At 42.7% G+C, this 22894-nt stretch overlaps 2 protein-coding genes across 5 annotated transcripts in view; both read left to right on the plus strand.

Moving 5' to 3' along the window:
* The window catches only part of TMEM245 (transmembrane protein 245), a 94423-nt gene extending 80934 nt beyond the window's left edge, over positions 1-13489 (plus strand). For 2 of the 3 annotated variants that reach the window (XM_059141677.1, XM_059141678.1), the window contains 2 exons: positions 64-258; positions 11517-13489. In XM_059141677.1, the coding sequence (XP_058997660.1) occupies positions 64-258; positions 11517-11562 (241 nt within the window). In that variant the 3' untranslated portion in view covers positions 11563-13489. The remainder of the gene's footprint in view (positions 1-63; positions 259-11516) is intronic. The other variant, XM_059141679.1, reaches the window with a different exon arrangement.
* Positions 13490-18122: 4633 nt separating this feature from the next.
* CTNNAL1 (catenin alpha like 1) overlaps positions 18123-22894 on the plus strand; it is a 63654-nt gene continuing 58882 nt past the window's right edge. Inside the window, exon 1 of one of the 2 annotated variants that reach the window (XM_059141685.1) lies at positions 18123-18334. In XM_059141685.1, the coding sequence (XP_058997668.1) occupies positions 18212-18334 (123 nt within the window). In that variant the 5' untranslated portion in view covers positions 18123-18211. The remainder of the gene's footprint in view (positions 18335-22894) is intronic. The other variant, XM_059141684.1, reaches the window with a different exon arrangement.

The following is a 22894-nucleotide window of genomic DNA, read 5'->3' on the forward strand; positions in this document are numbered from 1 at the left end:
GATTTACTCCAAGGCTTACGTTTATGAAAAGCCATGAGCTAATCTGTATGCTCTTTCTTCCAGAGGTGGGCATCCTTACTTGACAGGCTTGGCAGTGGCTGGCGGGGCGTACTACTTAGGCCTGGAAGGAGCAATCATTGGGCCCATACTTCTCTGCATACTCGTGGTTGCTTCCAATATCTATAGTGCCATGCTAGTGAGTCCCACGAATTCAGTGCCCACGCCAAACCAGACCCCGTGGCCTGCCCAGACTCAGCGGTGAGTTAAAGCAGAACACCATGAATTGTGTGTGTGAAATTGAACTGTCCCATGGTTTATTTTTTTACGTGAACGGTGTGTCAGGATATAGGTATTTCAGTGCACGGTCTCCTTTGAAGACTATAGAAGACTCCAAGTAAACAGAAACCATTCGTTTGTAGACATTTGGGTTTCAGATACCAGGAACATTTAAAAACTAAATTGGGACAGAATTGTTCATGTCATGAAAGACCAAAAATAAGTAAAACATTAAAAAAAAAAAAACACACTTGGGGACATGGTGTACCAGATTAAAGGTGGAGTCTGGAAGTAGGACAATCAAATGCAATGCAGGAATGAGTGGGCGGTCCTGGATTAAGTGTGGGGAGAATTTATGGAACAGTTGGAGAAATCTGAATATGGTTATGTATTAAATAGTATTTTTATATCAGTGTTAAGTTTCCTAGCATGATACTGAAAACCTTGGTTGTATAGCAGAATATTCTTTAGAGGTAATGTGTCAAGATGTCTGCAACGTATTTTCAAATAGTTGAGCCAAAACTGATAGAGAAGCGTGACTAATAGCAACATACTAACAATTGGTGAATCTAGATAAATGACATATGGTTGTTAATTGTACAAGTCTTTCGGTTTTTTGGTAAGTTTATACTTTTTCAAAATAAGAAGTTGGGGAAAAATTTTTGAGTATACCAGTATTGAGTTATAACTTGTTATTTTGCAAGTACAGACATATAGTTCATAATTGCTGTCAGCTGTTGGTCACCAACAGTTCATAAAATAAATTACAGTGTAATATGAATTATAAGTAAAAATTTTTCTGATTGTGTCAAAATTTTATAGAGCTATTTTTTTATATAACTTTTTATTTTTTATAAACATTTTTATAGAGCTATTTTATTGAGGTTTATCTTCCATGGGGCTGAGATGCACATCTTAAATATGCAACTGGATGGGTTTTTTCAATGCATATACCCATGCAAGCATCACCTTATTAAGGTATAGAGTGTTTCCATTTCTCTAGAAGGCTTCCCCATACACCTTCTCAGTCAGACCCTTCTCTGCTAATAATCTGCCTATCTTTGAACTTTGCTTAATAGGAATCTTGTATATTAACTACTCCTGAGTCAGGTCTCTTCTGCTCAACATTGTGTCTGTGGCCTCCAGCCACACTGTTGCATGTACCAGTCATCCTTTTTTTGTGCTGCCTAGTATTCCAGCACATGAGGATAACCACAGTGATGATGGACATTTGTGTACTTGCCAGTTTTTGTTTTTGTTTTTAAAAATTTTATTATTTGTGCGCGTGCGAGAGAGGGCGCGCCTAAGCAGAGGCCAGGGCAGAGAGGGAAGCAGACTTACCACTGAGCAGGGGGTCTGATGCAGGACTTGATCCCAGTGGGATCATGACCCACGCCAGAGGCCAATGCTTAACAGACTGAGCCACCTGGGCGCCCCCTACTGGCCAGTTTCTTGTAGTACATGTCTTCTGGTGGACAGGAGTACTTAAAAGAGTGTATGCCAAGAAGTGGAATGGCTGGGTATACATCAGGTTTAACTTCAGTGGAAACTACTTGTTAAACAAAATTTATGTTAACAACAGAAAGGTAATATGGACTGTTAAGAATGAAAAAGTAAGAAGTCTGAGAATAAAGAATTTCAACTTTTCAGAGACTATTCTACATTGTCCTTATTAGTCTCCACTGGAGAACTTTTTCCTCCCGTTGGGTCTTCTAGTGTGACCAAGAAGTCATTAATGAGTTGATTCTGAAAATATATTTACTGAGACTATTTTATGTTTTTCTTTAAAATTCTTTAGAAACATGGTTCCGCTTATTTTGTGTAAGTGTTGTGCTTTGTGAAGAAAGACATGGCCCTTTAACTCTGAAAGGTCAAATATAGTTTCCGAGTTAGACTCAGTTGATTCTTAGACTCAGTTGGTTCAAGGGCCATTTTAGCTAATGAAAGGCACTTAACTTGATGGTAGGGAAAAATCTATTTCCTTAAAAGGAATAAAAGGAGAAGCACTTAGGTAGTTTTAACAAAAGCTTCACCATTTCGAAGGTGGTGACCCTATGATTTCTGCCTTTGCCTCTTAGAGGCAAGTATGCGGGTACCTGAGAAACCAGTGAACAGTTACTTGAAAGCAGTAAAGAGCACTTGCTAACTGGGTACCCTATTCTTTGGGGATCCATACAAGAAAGCAAAAGAAAATTGGCTTTTATAGACTTCATCTTTTTTTTTCCTTAAAAGTTATGTAAGCATGCTTCTAAAAGTCAAAAATTTCTACAAAACTTACTGTGAAAGCTATCCTTTGTTTTCCCCTTGTCTCTCCTTTTCTGCTCTGAGAGGAACCACTTTTTAAAAGTTTTTAAGTTTTTTTTTTTTTTTTTTTTTTGAGAGAGAGGGCATGAGGGGGGCGAGGAACAGAGGGAGAAGCAGACTCCCTGCTTAGTGTGGAGCCTGACACGGCATTGATCCCAAGATCCTGGGATCATGACCTGAGCCAAGGGCAGATGCTTAACCAATGGAGCCACCCAGGTGCCCCTGAAAGGAACCACTTTTTGATTCTAATTTCATTTTTGCCTCCATTTCTTGAAATAGCATGTTTATTTCTTGATTTTTTTAATGTATAGGCATTATCTATTTACTTCCCAGTTGGAAGGTGAGAAATTAGCTCTTTTACTACCCACCTCCCACTGTTTTTTATTTTCTTAAAATTTTTTGAAGATTTTTATTTATTTGACACATAGAGAGAGAGAGAAAGCATACAAGTAAGGGGAGCTGCAGGCAGAGGGAGAGGGAGAAACAGGCTCTCCATGGAGCAGGAGCCCGATGCAGGACTCCATCCTAGGACCCCGGGATCATGACCTGAGCCGAAGGCAGACACTTAACCAACTGAGCCACCCATGCGTCCCTCCACCTGCCAGTGTTAAACTGTGATATTGGTTAGATTACTGGCACTTAAATTATTATGACTCTGTAAATTATATTCCTATTTGAGCCTTCTTGTATATTCTATCTGTATTTCCTTACTTTATACAACTTTTTTACTTTCCTTTGAGTTATAAAGATGCTGTGATATGTTGGTTTTGTTTTGCGAGTCCCTGTAATTAGCCTTAAGCTGTGTACCAGGTGTTCACATCTCCTCCTGCTCAGTATGCCGGGCTGTATCAGGTGTACTACATGGTCTGTCTTCCTGCTGAAGTCTCTTCTGGAGTCTTCTGATCTGCTTCAGTGGACACTGGCTGCCCTTTTGCCTGCTGTTCAGCTGTCATTTCCTCAGCTCTCCCCTGTGTTGGAATTCTCACTTCCTTTATCATTCCCCAAATCATTTTCTTTCTCAATTTACTTCCTTTTTGTTGGGGCACAACCTCCTATAGATTTTTGGGAAAGAATGCATGGGGAGTAAATTTTGGGGGGATGATGCATATCTGAAGAGGCTTTTCCTAAAGTCATACTTAATCATTAGCTTTCCTGGGTAGATAAATTTTTTTTAAGATTTTATTTATTTATTAGAGAGATTGCACGAGCACATGAGCAGGAGAAGGGACAGAGGGAGAGGCAGACTCCCTCCTGAGCAAGGTCTTCATCCCAGAACCCCGGGATCATTACCTGAGCCGAAGGCAGATGCTTATTGACTGAGCCACTCAGGTGCCCCGGGTGGAGGATTTTTTTTTTTTTTAAGATTTTTATTTATTTATTAGACGGACAGAGATCACAAATAGGCAGAGAGGCAGGCAGAGAGAGAGGAAGGGAAGTGGGCTCTCCCCTGAGCAGAGAGCCCGATGCGGGGCTCCATCCCAGGACTCTGGGACCACACCCGAGCTGAAGGCAGAGGCTTTAACCCACTGAGCCACTCAGGTGCTCCCCAGGTGGAGAATTTTATGTTCAAAAATTTTTGCCTTTAGACTTTCTTTATTTCTTCATTGTCTTCTGTCTTCTGTGCTTGTTAAATGTCTGAAGCCGTTCTGATTCCCAATTCTTTGTAATTTAATTGTTTGAAAACCTATAGGATCTTCTTTGTTTTCTTTTTTTTGTTGTCCCAAAGGGTATTTGATAAGACCTTTAAAACTGGAAGCTTATGTTCTGCAGTTCTAAAATTTTTCTTGTATTATTTCATTTATGATTTCCTTCTCATCCTTTTAGAAACTTAGCTTGATGTTGAGTTTCATACATGGGTAATCTCGTTTTCTTATCTCTAAAGTTTTTCCATTCCTGACTTTTTGCCTCCATTTTCTGGGTGACTTCTTCAACTTTATTTTCCAAATCCTCCACACAGATTTCCCTTTTTATCACTTTTTTTTCCCCCAGTCTGGTTGATCAAGGTGTTATTTATATAAATAAAATCTACCTTTAAAAAAAAAATAAAATCTACCTTTTAGCATTTAGGTAGTTACTAGTTTTCAGTGATGTATAACAAATTACCACTGACTTAATGGCTTTAAAGCAACATGCATTTGAGGCACCTGCATGGCTCAGTGGGTTAAAGCCTCTCTGCCTTTGGCTCAGGTCGTGATCCCAGGGTCCTGGCATCGAGCTCTGCATCAGGTTTTCTGCTCAGCAGGGAGCCTGCTTCCCCCCTCTCTCTGCCTGCCTCTCTGTCTACTTGTGGTCTCTGTCTGTCAAATAAATAAATAAAATCTTAAAAAAACAAACATGCATTTATTCTATCCAAGTTTCTGTGGGCCGGGAGTCCGGGCATAGTTTAGTTGGAACTTCTGCTTAGGGTCTGACAAGACTGCAGCCAGGGTGTCAGCTGGAGCTGGGGTTTCCTCTGAGGGTTGGGTTCTAAGCCTGCCTTTGATTGGCAGGATTCTGGCCTACAGTAGTGGAACTGAGGCTGGCAGCTCCTGGAGGTGGTCCCCTCCATAGGCAGTTTAGTACCATGGATGTCGGCTTCTGCAAGGCCAGCTAGAGAGCCGATTTCTGACTTCTGGCCCGGGGGAGGCAGGCAAGGATGTTGGACTGCTTTTTAAGTAGACTTCAAAGCAGCCCTTCTGCATTGAGCCCCAGCCTTACCCACTTCCAGAGTTCGCTGTCGCCAGTTCCTGAGCCCTCATGGCGATTTCGCTGAAGGAATCAAATGGTTTCCTGGCATTTTCCACACTGGCCTAGGATCAGCTTTTTTAGGGTATGCTGGGTCAGAGCAATTGTCCCATCTGCCTTCCACCTTCTAGAAGTTTATGGCTCTTACCTCTTACATTCTCCCTGCCCTCCTTTTCAAGTAAGTTAATGCCTTCAAAAAAATACTTTCACTGGCGTTTCAGTGGGGTTTTGAGAGGGCCTGAAGGAAGCACGTGTTCAGTAGCTCATCCTTCAGTGAGAAGTCTAAACAAAGACAACCTCGGTGACATTTATAGGATGAATTTCTGTGATAGCACTTCACTTGTGTTATTTTATTTGATCTGTCCAGTGTTTGCATGCAGGTTGGGACCTGGAGGTTTCCATGTTTTATAGATGAGGGAATCAAAGCTTAGAGAGGCTCCCTTGCCCCTGTATAGCCACACAGCTAAAAAGCAGGAGAGCCGGTACGATTCAACTAACGATCTTTCTTTCCCTTTTTGAGCTATCCCCTTCCCTTCCACAAGGGCAGCCGTTCTGCTGTAACACTCAGGGACTGTTCGGCTCCGCTTCCATGGGCCAGTCCGTGGTCATCCTTACTACTCTCCCCACCTTGTTCCCCGTCCTCACCAAGTGCTGTCCATTTTGCCTCAGCTCTCTTCCTCTGAATCTCCACAGTGTCCCGCCCCCAGTCTGAGCTGGGTCTAGCTGCCACATTTCTCACCTGGGCTGCTGTGGTCATCTTAGTCTTCTAACTAGTCTCCCACCCTCTGCTTATACAGTTCTCTTGTCCCTTCTCTGCACTGCCGCTGACATGTTCTCTTCAAAATGCAAGCATATCTGATCGTGATGCCGGCTTACCAAAAACGGCTTCCCCTTGGCTTTAGGAGGAAGATCAAAATATTTGACGTGGTTGGCAAGACTCTACATGATCTAATCCTGAAACATTTCCTCTTGCTGTCTGAGCTGCTCCCATATGGGCTTTTGCTTGGCCTCAGACACACCGGGCTTGTTGCAGTGTGATAGCCGAAGGTGCGTGGTTGCATTTCAGGAGGCACCCGTACCTTGTGTCTGCAGGTGCAGGCACTGGTAGCTACAAGTGCACATTTGCAAGACTGTTGCTATGAACTACTGTCTTCAGGAAAAAATGAAGGACCCCCTTCTCTGATTACCACTGTTGATGGTGTTATGTGCAGTATTTGATGGGGGTGATTGTCATGGACACAGCACAGCATAAGGCTCCCAACTATTTTGGCCTTGATTCAGTAACCCAAGTGTATCACTTCCTCTGTTCTCTTTCAATGCTGGGGTTGTCTGGGAGGTTGAGGAAGGGCAGAGACTCTCTTCCAGTCATGTATCTTTCTTGACTTTTGGACAGGATATTCAGACTTGATTTGATGTACTTAATTTTACTCCTCCCAAAAATTGAGCAGCAATCTCTGAATATTAAAAGTCAGCAAAACCTGCAAGAAGCAAGTAGCAGCATATCCTAGGAGCTCCTCCAGGAATGTTCTGTGCATTAAGGTTCTCCCCTGCCCTCTGTCACATCTTGACAGTGCCGAGAGTGACAACTGGAATGTGGTCCTTTAGAAACTCTGCTTGATCTTTCACTCGGAGGAGTTATCAGGAGCTCACTTCTGTTTTTAAGAAGCACTCTTTTAACCAGACTTTGAATATCTTTTGTAATTTAATACCCAAAGTTAAACCAAAAGTGAGTGTTTTGTTACAAAAGAAATTGTTTAGTAATTAACTTAAGGTTTTGGCATTCAGCTTTATAGAGCAAGAAGTTGTTTTTCTTCTTTGTTTTTGCAAAATGAGATAGGAAGGTGTTCTCCAACACACCTCACCACTGCTGCAGGCCTTAACATTAACCTTCAGAATTTCAGCTGGAGTACACTCTGCACCATGCCAGTGGACTGATGAGGGAGGAGTGGGAGCTGGCGGTAGAAGTTTAAGTTGCCCATCAGACTTCAAGCCTGCTTTCTGTCTACATCTGCAGACTACCTCTCTTTTTCTCTCTCTCTGCTGCCTGCCTGCCTTGTGTTTTATTTTCTAGCCATATTGAACTTGTTTTAGTTCCCTGAAGTCATTGTCATCTTTACACATGTTTTCCCTTTTTATAAAGAATACCACACCCGTTTCCAGGGAAGGCTGATACTGTGGCCTGTCCTCAAAGGTCTCTTCTTCTGAGAAGCATTGCCGGAACTCTCAGGGCTAGATGAGATGTGCCTACCCTGTGGACTCCTGCGCCACACTTACCTTATTGGAGCTTAATATCCATTATAACTGTGTAGTTTTAATTAATCATCCTTCCCAGTAGTTGGTAAGCTTTCTGGAAGTAGGAACTAGGTCTCATCTGTTTACTACTCTTTTACCATTACTAGCATGGTATCTGGCACATACAAAATGCTCAGTAAATATTTGAGGAATTAATAGACAAGTGAAACCAAGAACAGTTCAGATAAAAAGATTTTTGCAATATCACCTTGAGGCTAACAAAAGAGGATGGGACATAGTAAGCCCCAGCCTTAGAGCTGTATTCCAGGTTTGTCAGAAAGGAAGCGATGTGCCTAATGGTGATGACATGTGCTCTGTCACAAGATTGTGCACCTGTGTGCGAGGTGAGGGTTCGGAAATACACACTCAGCTTATGCCAAGCCAGCTGTGTTAAATTACTCAGATAAAGCTTTTTATTTTTAAATGTCCAAAGTTTATTCTGTATCTCTAGGAGGCAAGGAATCAATAGCTCTTGAGCTGTTAAATCAGAAAAAGTGTAAACGTTTGCATAAACGAATTTTTAAAAATCTTACCAAAAACTTTTGGGGAGGAAGATTCAGAATTCAAGGAGTTGGGATTGATTATAAATGAGAAATCACACTGCACATTCCCCATTGCCATTAGAGGAACTGTAAAATGTTAATAGCAATCTCTGTCCCTCGAACCGCATGTGGCCCTGTTCTGCTTTCCTTGCTCTTAAATCAGAAATCCTACCACTGGCATGCTTGGGTGGCTCAGCTGGTTAAGCGGCTGCCTTCGGCTCAGGTCATGATTCCAGCGTCCTGGGATCGAGTCCCACATCAGGCTCCTTGCTTGACAGGGAGCCTGCTTCTGCCTCTCCCTGCCTTTCTGTCTGCCTGTGCTCGTTCGCTCTCTCTCCGTCTCTGACAAATAAATAAATAAAATCTTAAAAAAAAAAAAAAAAGGAAATCCTACCACTGTCATTCTTAGCATCTAATAATCCTTATGGTTTGGAAAAGAACACTGTATTTAGATGACTAAGGTAGGACATTCACTGTTTCTAGAAACATTATCAATGCAGTATTATCCCTTTGTTTCTTCCTGTTCTAGAGAGGTCAGAATTTATGAGCCCTGCTGATTACTGAGCTCAGTGCTTCTCCATGAGGACAGAAATCAATTATCTCTGTATCACTAGGTTAGGGAGTTTGTTTTCCAGGAGATAGACATTTGTTTAAGATCAGGTTACTTCTGGGGCGCCAGGGTGGCTCAGTTGGTTGAACAGCTGACTCTTATTTTGACTCAGCTTGGGTCATGATCTCAGGGTGCTGGGGTTGAGCCCCGTGTGGGCTCAACTCCCCGGCGGGGAGTCTGCTTCAGCATTCTCTCCATCTCCCTCATACCACCCCTGGCGTATACAGTCACTTTCTCTAAAATAAATAAGTGAAAATCTTAAAAAACAAAAAAAAAGGTCAGTGTTAACCTCTGTAGGCTTCTACACATGCACACACGCGCGCACTCCTGCATCCAGCCATTGCCGCTGTAAACATCTAGAGAAGGTAGAATGTTGAGTTGGAAAATCGTTAGTAACTATTTTCTCAGTGTGCTTCACTTTGTTTTCCTTTTTCTTGGGTGCTTTTAGAGACTTTCTTGGCCTGGGGGCAGAATTGAATAGTAGGTATGAATTTCAAGGTGACGGCTAAGTTTACTTGTCAACAGAAAGCAGTCACCAGGCCAACCGCAGTCTTAATCTCATTTCATGCATCTTTGCCCCGAGGCAGAAATTTTCATTCATAATTTAGAAGAACTGAATAGAGATTCAAACTTTCAGGTATCCTAGAAATGTGAAAAGATGTCAGAGGATGGATTTGAAACCTATTGTATATTGGGAAATGCTTTTTACTTAGTATAGGTCAGTTTTGGGTTATTGGTTTTAAAGATTTTCCAGGGCTCCCACACTGTTAGCCAACTTTTCCTGTACACAAATTGAAGAACATAAATTTAGGTGAGAGTGTGAAAAATAGATACATAAATAAATAGACACCTAGGGCAATGGTTCTGGGTGGGGGTGGGTAGGAGTTTTGCTCCCTTCAGAATATATTTGGCAATGTCTAGAGACATTCTGGTTGTCACAACTCCACCAGTTAGAGCTAGAGGTACTGCTAAACATCTTACCATGCACAAAAATGTCGAGGGTACTGCCCTTGAGAAACCCTGATTTGATATACAGATAGGTAGTAACACAGATAAAACCTGGGAGTATATAATATGTCTTCATTTTGGGGGATTTCTTTCAGAATGTAAAATTATTTAAAGAAACAAAATTCATTCCAATTCTTTCTCCTATCAGCGTATGTTCAACATGATGGGTTTGGCCATACCACACATATGCCCTTTCACAGCCATAGCCAGGAAGCTCATCCATTCTTCAGAGCTAATCCTTTGGAGGTAGAGCTGTGCTGGTTGGAGGTGGGCTTTATTGGTCCAGAGGCTAGAGGACCCCCACCAGGGAGGCAGCCTTGAGATAACACAGTGTTCTTGAATGTAATCTCTTTTCTGTAACTTTCTACCTGTGCCCTCTTGATTCTGAAGTACTCCTGACATTGGGCTAAAGGATTAGTCTTTCATTTACCTCGGTTCCACCCAGCTAGCCCACCTCATAGTGTGATGCGGAAATTGAGAAGACAAAGGAATAAGGCAGAAGGGGGGGAAGACAGGTGGTGTGAGTGTGGAATTGCACCTGGCAGATTATTTGCTTTATGAAGTTTTAGGTGATTTGTAGTTAATGACAACTTTTTGTCCCCTTTTGTATCTACAGCTGAGTTATTTTCTGAATTTCTGGAGTATATTCCTTATATTCCACTTTAGGTCTGTTTCTAATGAAAAAGTTGAGTCATTGTGTACAGTAATCAACACTTGGTTATAGGTATGAAAATAAAATAGGCTTTCATTGACTGATTAAAAAAAAATTTAAGAAGTTACCACATAGTGTAGTGATGTGGCTACAAGTTAGTATAACTTGAAGACCTTAGACTTGTTTTGAAAAATGCCAACATTTTAAGCTTAACTATTTTTCCGAGTTCCTAGTTGGGGATATTGCTGTAAAGGAGCAATGTAACTTCTGTCGGAAAGGGTAATATATGTGTGCTTTGTCTTTTTTTATCATTTAAGAGACATTTGACTGTATATAAACAGAAAAAAGCACCCCCAAATTAAAAAAATACCACCCTCAACAGAACTCAAAATAACAACAGAACTCAAAATAAAAATAGAACTCAAAATAACCTCCAAAGCTAGAGGTTTATTTCTTGGGCAAAAGAAGCCAGAAGTAGGAAGTCTAGGGCTCATGTGACTGTTCCACAAACATTCATGCACAGCTCCCTACATTCTGCTCATCCAGCTTGTTCTGAGGTCTTTTCGTGTAAGATGGGATCTTGAACTCATCCTCAGTAAACTCTGACCTGGCCACCAAGGATACAGACCAGACTGGGTCACATCGTCATAGCTCGGGCATGTGAGTGATGTAGCAAAGACGAGCTGTTACAGTGCTAAGGTAGGACCCTTAGATATGCAGCGGACCCCCTCTACCCAGACCAGATACTACTTAGTCACATGGTCGGTCATACATGGTTTCAGGGGAATCTGGGGAGATCATCTTGGATGGGAGACAGTGGACTCAGCCCAAAAAAAAAAAAAAAAAAAATGGAGTTCTTATTACCAAAGACTGAGAAACACATAGCAGACTTTGAAACAATACTTGGTGAAAGTATTAGCAATCTATAGTGACTATATAACCTTGTCATAGCTCTCAGGTTATCAAAATAAAATGTTGTTACTTGGCAATTAATTATTGGTTGGACACTGTTTTGCTTTTCTTTTTTTAAAGTGTTTCTTTGGCTTTATCCACCCCCCCCACCCTATTCCAAAAGCAGAACTAATCCTTCTTTCTTTTCTTCTTACAGGACTTTCCATGATATTTCTGATGATGCGAAATCTTCAGTAGACTGACATGGTTTGCACCACAGCGATTTCTGTAGGAGGTTCAGTTTCTCACAGCTCAGCTGTGGCCTTCTGTCCTTTCATCTGTGCCTAGCAAGCAGAGCCCAGGAAAGCAGCAGAACCCTCCTGGCCTTCCATACAGAATGCCTGGACAAGAGAGAACTTGCTGTGGGCTGCTTTGCCTTTTAAAGCACAGCTTTAGAACTCAGAATTGTGGTTTGCTCACTTACCTGTTGCTAAGATGGCTTGAAAAAATTTCAGTTTATACACTGGTAACTTGGCTCGAAATTTCCCACTTTGGTTATCTATATTATTATAATATGTATTTATAAAGGTATTTTAAGAGTCCTGAACTACCTGCTGTTAAAAATATTCACAGTGTAATTTTCTCCTGGTTTAAGAAATCTGTTCTTAAACATTTTTATGACCGTCACTTTTTAATGAAGAGGGTTTTTCACTTTTGAATATGTAGTTGCTTGAGCAGGAAAAGGGAGTCTTCTACCCTTCTACCTACTTCCCTCTGTAAAGTGTAAGGCCGGGTGGCTTATTTGAAGGTCAGCGAGGTGTGTGTTGCAACCCCAGGAGACAGAGAAAAACAAGCTCTTCCTCCCTTTTGCCTCCCTCCATCTGCCATTATACTATTGCCAGATTCTTAAAACTTGGTTGACCACTTTGAAGTAGAATACTTACTAAGCTGCTGTTAATGGTAACAATATGACAATTCATGTTGGGGTTCAGTTTTTCCAAATGCTTTAAGCGAAAAATCTCAGGAGTAGCAGTTCTCGGAGTTGTTAAATATATCCGTGTGTACTTATTTGGAATTCTGCCAGTTAGTTACTTATTAGCAGTAGAATGTTACATTTAGGTAGTATTTTTCCATCACTTAGCACAGTGCCTTGCACATGAGACTCCAGATGAAGGCGTGTTGAAGGAGGACTTGTTAAGTCTCCCACACATCACAATGACCAGCACAGTGCTTTGCGCGTTACAAAGTCAGGTTGCACACATTCTTTCCCAGTCACTTCCCGGCAGCTTTCACACAGCGTTATGTTTTTTATAACACTTTCATACAGGTGGGAAGCTTAAGGTTCAGAAATGTTCAGTAAGTCTTTTACCTCAAATCTTTCTGACTCTGTAATCTGCAAACTCTGCCCTGTTGTCGCATTTCTTCCCATACCTTCTGCAGTCTTCCCAGTGCTTGTCCTACAGTTAATGACAGGCTGGGACGGGAACCCAGCTCTTCGCGTGGTGCCCTTACCACTGTAGGAAACGATCATCGGGCTCTTTCTCCATCCCCAGGGGAATATAGAGGAGAAAGTGTTACTGAATGTCAAAGACTTCCCTTTGGAAAGCATTTAAGAGTAGAAATCATTTTTTTCCTAAATCATCTTCTCCCTGAGAAGCACTGTCAGTGGTAATTAGCTTAAATTCATCCTGGTATCGCTCAAGAAATTAACTCCCTATAGGAAAGAGGCTACCATGAGGGTTTTGACTGTTTATACAGTAGACTACATGCAGATCTCTTGTTTTTACCATCCCTCTACAATTATAATCTAATATTACACCAAGTGTTCATTTGGCCACTAACCAACTCCTTTTTTTCTTTAGACAGTTGTTGAGTCATTCGTTCAGAAACACATTCACTGAGAGTTGGCCTCTCTGGTTTCCATGCCAACTGCTGTACAGAGGACAGCTCCTGGGAATGCCTTCTCCCACCATAAATCTTAGCCAGATCATGTGCTTGCTAAAACTATGAATTTTGTAGTGAAAGGGTTAAAAAAGGAATCAGGTTTGTTTTTGTTAATTGTATACTGGTAAGTTTATAACTATAATTGGTACATATTCATAAGAGGCAAGTATTAAACACAGTGAGTTTAGTGTGCATATACAAATTATGTTCCTCCAAAGTGTTTTTAGCTGTATAAAGTGATACTGCTTGCAGTATGGCTGTTGTTGGTCATAATTATTAGTATAAATACCATGTTCTTAGGAACTTAGGAGCCCTAAGAGAATAGTTTGCAGCTCCCAGAATGGGCAGTGATATAGTATCACCTAAAAAATCAGTCCTGTACACGGTCCTCATCAGGAGACTGGAACTGCCCTGATGTTCCAGCAACTTCAGAAGGACTCTGAAGGCCAGCCAGCTAGGGGAGGAGCCCTCGACCAGAGAAACCTATGCCCTCAGACAGTGAAGAGGCTTTACGGAATTTTCACAGGTCACAGAGCTCACGTAGTATGAAAAGTGAGGAGTTTCAAACTCAGGTCTCACAGTGGCTTGCCCCCAGATTCTCAGGATTTGTCCCAGAAAGAATGTTCCCCTAGGAAAAGACAGTGAATGGATGAAGTAGCTTCAGTAAAAATGGATACAGAAAGCCTATCCCAAGGTCTTATATTTTTATAGCTTTATTAAAGGTTAGTTTTAAGTTCATATTCATTATTTCAGTTGTAAACCGAATGGGGGAATGGGAAAAGATTAGTCTCCGCACAGATGTGCTCCTCTCTCTTCTGAGAATACGGTGTACCATTTTTAGTATAAACTCCATGTCCTGTAAATCCTTCTTCAGTTCCAAAATTTCTTTCACATTGTCTGTTCCTGGAAGTGATCTGTCACACTGCCTGAGATATAAGTCTTTATTTGTGTTTAAACTTGTGAGGATTCCTAACACTCTCTTCCATTAGAGGTAGTTAGCTGGTAGAATTTTCTTGTGACCTGTGAGACTGGTGTAGATTGACTCTTGACAAGGAGAGGATTACCCAAGAAGTGTTCTGAAGACACGCTGTATTCAAACAAACTGAGAGTCTTTGGAAACGACAGCTGTTTATTACAGTTAAAGGGCTGCTAAAAGGCTTGCAGGTGAGGTCCTCTGGCTAACGTTGGTCTTAAATCCCCATTGTGACTTATTTCCCATACTGATTGTATCTAGTACTTCAGGATATGTCACTACTGGGCAAGAAATACTCAGAAATTCAGGCCATGAACGATTAGAGAGAGGAAAAAAAAAATTGTAGGTGAGCTATCCAGGGCTCTCAACCTCAGGGTTTATAGGAAAAACCCTTTCAGAACTTCCCATACTCTAGTCCTGATTGGCAGTTTCCTGTAGGGGTCTTCTAAGACCCTTATCAGAGTATTATACTAGGCATTTCATACTGGAGATAGCCTCTGGTAATATACTTCCAAATGTTAGTTCTAGCTGAGAGTAAATTTCTTTTTTAAATTAGTTTTTGTCCTTACACATTTGCCATCAAAATATATTCATTTCACTGATTTATTAAGGACCTGCAAAAAAATGTGCTAACTGAAAGCACTGGGCAGTTATATTTTTTTGATAGTTTATAAATAATAAAGAGAATTATAAATCAAGACAATATGTCTACTAGTCATAGAAACTCTGCGCTAGAATGGGCCGTGTATAATTAGGCAATCCTATTGTTTTCTAGGGGAGAAAACAAATCCATAGGTTGAAGTGGCTTTTCTAACACACAGAGTCAGTAACAGGATTCTGAATAGAATACAGTTTGGCCCCCCCCCCCCCCCCCCTTAGCCCACTGTTCTGCATCTCTTCCCTTTCCCTAATAGTTGAGCAACTTTTGGAAAGATATGATCCTTATAGCGGTAGTTCCAAGAGATGTTATTAGATGTTGTAAGAGACAGAAGTGTGCCATAGTCAGCTAAAATTGAGGAATGCTGTGTTTGTTTCCTTTCTGTAGGACTTCTAAGAGTTTTTAGTGTGCTGTTATATATTGTGAATTTATGAGGGGACAAATTGTTTACTACACTTATTTGACCTGAAACCACCCCGCCCCCCCCAATCCTATTAGCAGAGCTTCACCAAGGACTACTGGTCCTTTGGGAAATATGGCTCTCCAGTAAGTTTACAGCTCTTTTGGGAGACATCATTAATGGAAATTCTGAATGGTAACCATATTACCACATAAACTATAACAAATCTCAAAGAAAACCTATTTGCCATTCAGAGCTATACGTAAAGTATAGAGATTCTTTTCCACCTATGGTGTGTAAAATCAGTATTTGTGCTTAGTTTTGCAAGTTTTTCAAGGATCTAGAAATGTGCAAATACAGTGGTGATATGTTGATATTACATTTTAATAATGCTTTTGTATGTCACTTTATAGTTTTCAGACTGCTTTCATAACAACCCTGTGAGACAGGCAGGCGTTAAGTATTATTGAATGAGGCACTGGAGGCTCAGAAAGGCTTTTTTGTGATTTTTCCCTTAAGTTCATACCACAAAATGAAGGAGCCAGAATTCAGTGGCAGAACTTCTGACTCCAAGTCCAGAGTTCTTCACTCCATACCTGGTTTCTTATTTTTCTTCTGGCTTTATATCTTAACAATGAAAGGTGTGGAAATAAATCTTAAAGTAACATCATTTTGGCTTATTCCCAAAGCCTATTTCTTTTTTATTGCAGTGACCTAGAAGGTCTAACTCATTATAGCTGTCCCAAAGAAAACCCTTCTCTGGTCTTTCGCAGTGCCATTTGTTTGGGTGACTGGAGTATATTTCAAATACCATTTGATTCAGAAACCAAGCTTGGATATATAGTTGTAAATGCTGATGTAACTTTTGGAAAAGATATTCTCTGCATTCTCAGGCAAAATAGAGATGGTTTGAAAGCAAAAAAGTTGGTTCATATATGACAGCTCATATTCTTTATTCTCACACAGATGCTACTTCTTAGCTTTAACTTGCTTTGATGAACTTTTAATGTAACCTCTTTGAAAATGTGAAATATTTATATTTTGAAATAAAATTACTAGTGTTGAATCAATCAGGTGGAAAACTTAGTCTCGTTTCTGTGGAGAAATTTGCTCTTCCTTGGGGTGAGACTTTCACGAATACATCCATCTGTCTCCTAGGCCTTATCTCTTTTCCTTTGGCACCAGTGCCCACACTGAGTTTTTATGTAATGTGGGCTGCTTACATAAGAGAATGTATGTCTGGAGAATGGATATGGGCTCCTGAAAAAGGTGAAAAGGTCCAAAGCTGAGGCGGGAGCCTTCGGTTCATTGGGGAAGGTGGCCTTGTGGTAGACAAGAAAGTGGTAAGGTAAGTGGCTGGGGAATAAGAAACCGAGGAAGAGAAAGTTGGTTAAAGGAACTGCACATTTTGAATGAGGAAAACAGGTCCACATTATGGCTATCTTCAAAGCAAAGATATCTGTGCAGCCCTGGCAGACGGAGCTAAACCCCTAAGTGGGAGGACCGTGAAGCACATTTCAGCAGTGCTTGGGAAAGAGCCTCTGACCCCTGGAGTTCATGATATTCCGCTCTTCAATCTGACGTGAGTGGAAAAATAATCCTGGTAAAAATCAAAGGGTGGACTCACCAGCCTCAGATTCTTTTGTATTCTGTGGGTTGCCTCCTGGCAGATGTGTTAGTTCACGACTATTTCTCCATGCTTCTCAGTCTATTGCCTAAGCTGAGGACCCCCTCACGGGGGTTTCTGACAACCTCCTTTTGGCTTTGCTTCTGGGACTCCAGGGGCAAAGGGGTCTTCAGCTCTCCCTCCCATCTGATCATGTTCGGGCTCCCTGATTCCTTTAAGTGAGTTTAGGCAGAAGTACTAATGATCTTTTCAGTCAATAAACCGCCTTCAGGAAACTGCTCTGTGTTAGGCCCTGCTCAGTGGTAAGTAATTCTGAAAAGTAGTTTCAGGAAACTGACTCTTGATTTCAGCTCAGTTCTTGATCTTAGGGTCATGAGTTCAAGCCACCCCTTGGGCTCCACGCGGGGTGTGGAGCCTACTTAAGGAAAAAAAAGTTTTTTAAAAATTTATTAATTTGACAGAGAGAGAGATCACAAGTAGGCAGAGAGGTAGGCAGAGAGTGAGGGAAGTAGGCTCCCTGCTGAGCAGAGAGCCCGACGCCGGGCTCGATTCCAGGGCTCTGGATCATGACCTTAGCCAAAGGTAGAAGCTTAACCCACTGAGCCACCCAGGCGCCCAAAAAAGTTTTTAAATGTAAGAGTGTTGAACAGTAGGTGAAGCTTTTCCCTATGCCCTAGTTAATTTCCTTTTGAAGAGTAATTTTGAACAGTAGCCTGAAAGATACCCAAATCACTGCCCCCTTGCCAAATACACAGGTACTCCTTACGGCTGCATTAAGAAATGTTTCATTTTCAACCCAGCCCGAATTGTGAGAAAGAGGGTCAGAAGGGGAGCCTGGAGGATGTGGGACCTTCTGGAAAGCTCCAGAAAGAAGCTTTACCGGTAAAATTACTGCCTCGATAAAAGACCCTTCCCTACAGGCTTGACTGGTTCTGCTCCACCAGTTAGCTCAGCTTCTAGAAATCATCGTGGGAATTCAGAGTTAAGACGAGTCACCTACCAGGAGGACGAAAAGGGCTGCTAGGGATAGTTGTCCTTGCCCCAGTAGGAGGCCACATAGCCGCGGGATGCCCGCAGGTGCCTGGTTTGATCCCTCCGGGCGGGGGAGTTGGAGCGTTACAGACCTAGCGGGGCTGCAGGACCGACCCTAGACCCGAGCGCGTGGGGGCGTGGCTGCCCCGGGGGCGTGGCCCGGTCGGGGGCGGGGCCTCGGGCGGCGCGGGTGCATTGCCGCCGCCGCGGGCGTGCTGGCTGGCGGGCGGCAGGCCCGCAGTGGCGCGGCGTCCCGGTTGCGCGACGGGCCGAGGGCCATGGCCGCCTCTTCGGGCCCGGCCGGCGTCAGCGGCGCCGGCCCGTCCGGCTTCGCCTTCGACTCGGGACTGGAGATCAAAACTCGTTCTGTGGAGCAGACGCTGCTCCCGCTGGTCTCTCAGGTAAAGTGGCTCCCGGCGCGGCCCCTCGTCTCCCCCGGCCGCGGCCCGCGATGGCGGCGGCCGCTCGCACGGCCCGGGGTCGGGTCGTGTCGGCCCGGCGGGAGGCCGCCGCTGCCCCCCATTCCGCGGCAGGACTGCGGCGTCGGGTCGGGCCGCGGGTCTGAAGCTCGGGGACCGGCCGCGGCTGCGGCTGCGGCTTCGGCGTTTGGTCTGGTCCATCCGAAATCCGGCGGCGAGGCCGAGGGGGCTGCGCGGCAGGGGAGGCGGAGGGGCGGGGAGCCCCGGTGCGGACCCGAGAGCCCGGCAGGCAGGTGCGCCGCCCGGCCTGACCCGCGCGACCCGCCTTGGGCTGTGGCTCCGGCGGCGGGCCCCGCACGGGCTTCCCCGAGGCAGAGAGGACCCTGCGGTGGCCCACACGTTTGCAGCCCCAGTCCACACCCCGACTGCTGGCCGCTCCGGCTGGGGCATTCCTGCCGGCCTCCAGGTCCAGCGTGCTCTCCCCGAGGCCTTTGTCCCTGTCCTCTGCGCGCGTCGGCTCGCTGGGCGCCAGTTCACCCCGGGCCACCCTGCCTGCCCCTGCCCCTTAACCTGCGGCTCCCTTCGGGCCGCTTTTGTCTGGCTTGGGAAGAGTGCAGCGAAGCACTGTCTGATCGTTAATCCGGACACGCATCTTTCTGCCAAATCCCGTCTGGGATGTATGCTTTATTGTATTTGTTGGTCGTAACAGAAGTCTGGAATCAGCTAATTGACGCGCTGAGTTTCAGAGAAGTTTTTGTTGCTGTAAGTCGAGTTATACGCAGCCTGCGGGCTAGCATTCCTCGCCTCGATCTGTTGTAGTGTGCCAAGCGCTGTGAGGAGGGGAGAATTCTGTGCCTTCAGGAGAGCGTTGGCGATGTGTGACTCACAACTAGATTGTAATGTCTTGATGACTCAACGCGGGTATTGCCAAGACTTTAGAGGTAGAAGGAATCTTAAAGGTTATCTGACTCTAAATTAAAAAATTCTTTCTTACAGCATCTTTACACCTGGTCACCAGTCTCCTGCTTAAACACGTTCAGTGATGGGGAGCCTGTAGCTGTTCCATAGAATGTTAAATGCTGTCTCTTCTCCTTCCCAGCCCTGCAAATAGTTGAAAATAGCAGTCACACATGTCCCTAGATTCCTGTTATGCTGATTAAATAAATAGCCCCCCCTTTAAAAAAAAAAAAAAAAACACCTGTGCTCACTTTAGCTTGGCTAACAGAACAGTGAATGAGTACACCTGACACACCTCCCCCCTCTTCCCTTCCATGTCTGATGGAGGCACTGACCAGAGAGAAGGAGCGCCAGGATCAGTTAGTAACGTCCGCACTGTCCTCCTCTCCGCAAAAGAATGCCACCACTACCAACAATACAACCACAACCAAAAATGAGAAATACTGGAGTAGTTTTAAGAGTGATAAGGGAGTGATAAGTCAAGTTCAACTTGACAGTATTTTTATCCATGTATTTAACAATACGTGTGTTGCTTACTATATGTTAGGCCATGGTTTAAGCACTTTATAAATATTAACTCCTTTAATTTTCGTAACAATCTTATGAGGTAGGTATGTGTCTATTCTCATTATATGGAAGAGGAAACTGAGGAATAGTAAGTTTAAGTAACTTATCCCGGGACTTGGAACTGTAAATGTCAAATTGGCGTTTGAACCCAGGCATCCTGGTTCCAGATTCTGTGCCCCTAGTTACACCATATGCTGTGTTCTCTCTAGAGATTAGAAGCAGTGATGAGGTCAGCTGGTGGTAGGTACAGAGAAGGGAGTCCACAATGGAAAAACAAGGTGGAAAGTACTTGTAATCTGGAGAAATGGTAACTTTTCACAGTATCACTGCTAAAAATGGATCAGTCCTACAGCTCTGCATTGTGTAATGCCGGGATAAAAGAGGGTGGAGTGGAGGAGGAAATGTGTGAATCTGTGAATTGTGTAAATTGCTGCTGAGAGTTAACTAGAGGTCAGTGCTAAAGGGGAAAAAAATGCCAGTTTTGTTTTTTCTTTTTTCTTTCTTATTAAAGAATCATTCAAGGTCATAGCTGAGGTTCTGCATCCCACATGTTATGTATCCACAGCTGTATCTTTAGCACAGCACCATAACTGACATTCCTAATGATTGACTGTACTCAACAAATAACAGTTGACTTTGCTTAAAATCAAGAAATGAGTAAAGCATGGCCGGAATACTGTTAACAAAGCAGGACAGTGTGGAGTATAATTCAGAGTAATTGTTATGTTTCAGTGACTGTTAGCTGATTAAAACTTCAGCGTTCTAGAAATTTCATGTCTAGAAGTCTCATTTTTTAAGGATGCTGCATTATTATCCAATTCATGTTTCATTATTTTATCCACAAGAATATTTTAAGTAAGCATTTATTGTGTACTTAATAGTGCTCCTTGAGGAACTTGTAGTCCAGTTGGGAGACAGGACATATAAAAATTAACACATGCCAAGTATCAAATGAATAATATCAATAGTAAATGCTCTAAGAGCTCAGAGAATGCATGGATGAGTCAGGAACGATGCTGTAGAGGAGACCGGGCCTTGAGGTGAGCAAGTAAGACTAACATCATAAAATTTAGTGAGTTTTAAGCAGATATCATCTAACCTCTTCTGACTTTACAGGTAAAAAGTTCTGGGTTACTGGCCTTATTCTAGGAATGCATGATTGAGTTAGTATGAGACAAATGTGTATTATTTTCTGCATTCACATATTGCAAAAGATACATGTTCTTATCAGTAGATGCTCAATTAAGTCCAAATTATAACCATGATAAAAACACCTAGCGAAGCAGTAATAAAAGAAAACTTCCTAACCTGATAAAGAATATCTGCAGAAAACCAGGTGGTGGGTAGCTCAGTGTTTTAGGCGTCTGATTCTTGATTTTGGCTCAGGTCGAGGTCTTGGGGGTCTTGGGATCAAGCCCCAAGTTGGGCCATGTTCAGCAGGGAGTCGGCTTGAACTTCACTCTCTCTCTTTCCCTCTGCCCCATGCTCTCTTGTGCTCCTGCTCTCTCTCCAATAAATAAAGCTTAAACAAAACAATACAAAACATTTCCTTTAAAACCAGAAATAGGAGGGATGTGTGCTGTTGCAGCTTTTACTCAACACTGTACTGGAAATCCTAACCAGCGTGATGAGATGAGAAGTGAAAGGTGTAAAGAGAGAAGGAAAATAAAAACTTTCAAGAGCCTACAGATAAATCATAAAAACTAGGAGGTTTAGTAAATTCACTGAATGGAGGATACTAAAGTCAACTGCATTTTTCTACATTAGTTAAAAAAAAAAAGGTGATTCTTGGGGCGCCTGGGTGGCTCAGTTGGTTAAGCAGCTGCCTTCGGCTCAGGTCATGATCCCAGCGTCCTGGGATCGAGTCCCGCATTGGGCTCCTTGCTCGGCAGGGAGCCTGCTTCTCCCTCTGCTTCTGCCTGCCATTCTGTCCGCCTGTACTCGCTCTCTCTCCCTCTCTCTCTCTGACAAATAAATAAAATCTTAAAAAAAGAAAAAAAAAGGTGATTCTAAAAAAACCCCCACCATTTAGAATAAAAATGACAGCAAAAATGAGGTTCTTAGGAGTATATACATAGCAAAAGAAATGCCAAACTTTGTGAAAAGAATTTTTTTTAATTTTAAAAGATTTTATTTATTTATTTATTTTAGAGAGAGAGAGAGAGAGAGAGAAAATGAGAGAGAGTGAGCATGATGGGGGAAGGTCAGAGGGAGAAGCAGACCTCTTGCTGAGCAGGGAGCCTAACGTAGGACTCAGTCCTGCGACTCCAGGATCATGACCTCACCTGAAGGCAGTCATTCAACCAACTGAGCCACCCAGGTGCACCAATTTTTTTTTAATTTTTATGTTTTTTAAAGATTTTTATTTTTAAGTAATCTCTATACCCTACTTGGGGCTCAGACTCAAATCCCCTGAGATCACGAGTCACATGCTCCACACACTGAGCCAGCCAGGCAGCCCAAGAATTTTAAAAATTTATTGAAAGCCACAGTAGATCTAGAAAAATGGAGTGAAGTACTATGTTTATGACTAGATTGACTTATCAATTTTTCCTATTAGTCTATAAATTTAATACACTTCCAGTGAGAACTTCAACAGGATTTTTGAATAGAATTTGATAAAAAGTGGTTATAATTTCATATAATTATATGAAGGAGCAAGGAGCCAAGAATAGCCAGAAGAGAAACAAAGTGGGAAGAGTTCAAGGCCTTATAAAACAATCATAATTAAGGTAATAGACCAGTGAATGGGAACAGAGAACCTAGAAACAGATCCACCCATATATGGAAACTTGATAAATCACAGAATTGGCACTGCTGGTTAGTGGGGAAAGGAAAAACTTTTAAAAATGGGGCTAAAACAATTGTTATCTAATAGTAACACATGAAATTGGAAGCCTGTCCCACACGATATGTAAAAATCAATTCCAGAGAGATTAAGGACATCAGTATGAAAATGAAAAATGTGTAACACTTTTAGGAAAAAAAACCCCACAACTGGACAATATTTTCATCACC

Source organism: Mustela lutreola, chromosome 12 (assembly GCF_030435805.1).
Source record: "Mustela lutreola isolate mMusLut2 chromosome 12, mMusLut2.pri, whole genome shotgun sequence".
NCBI lineage: Eukaryota > Metazoa > Chordata > Mammalia > Carnivora > Mustelidae > Mustela > Mustela lutreola.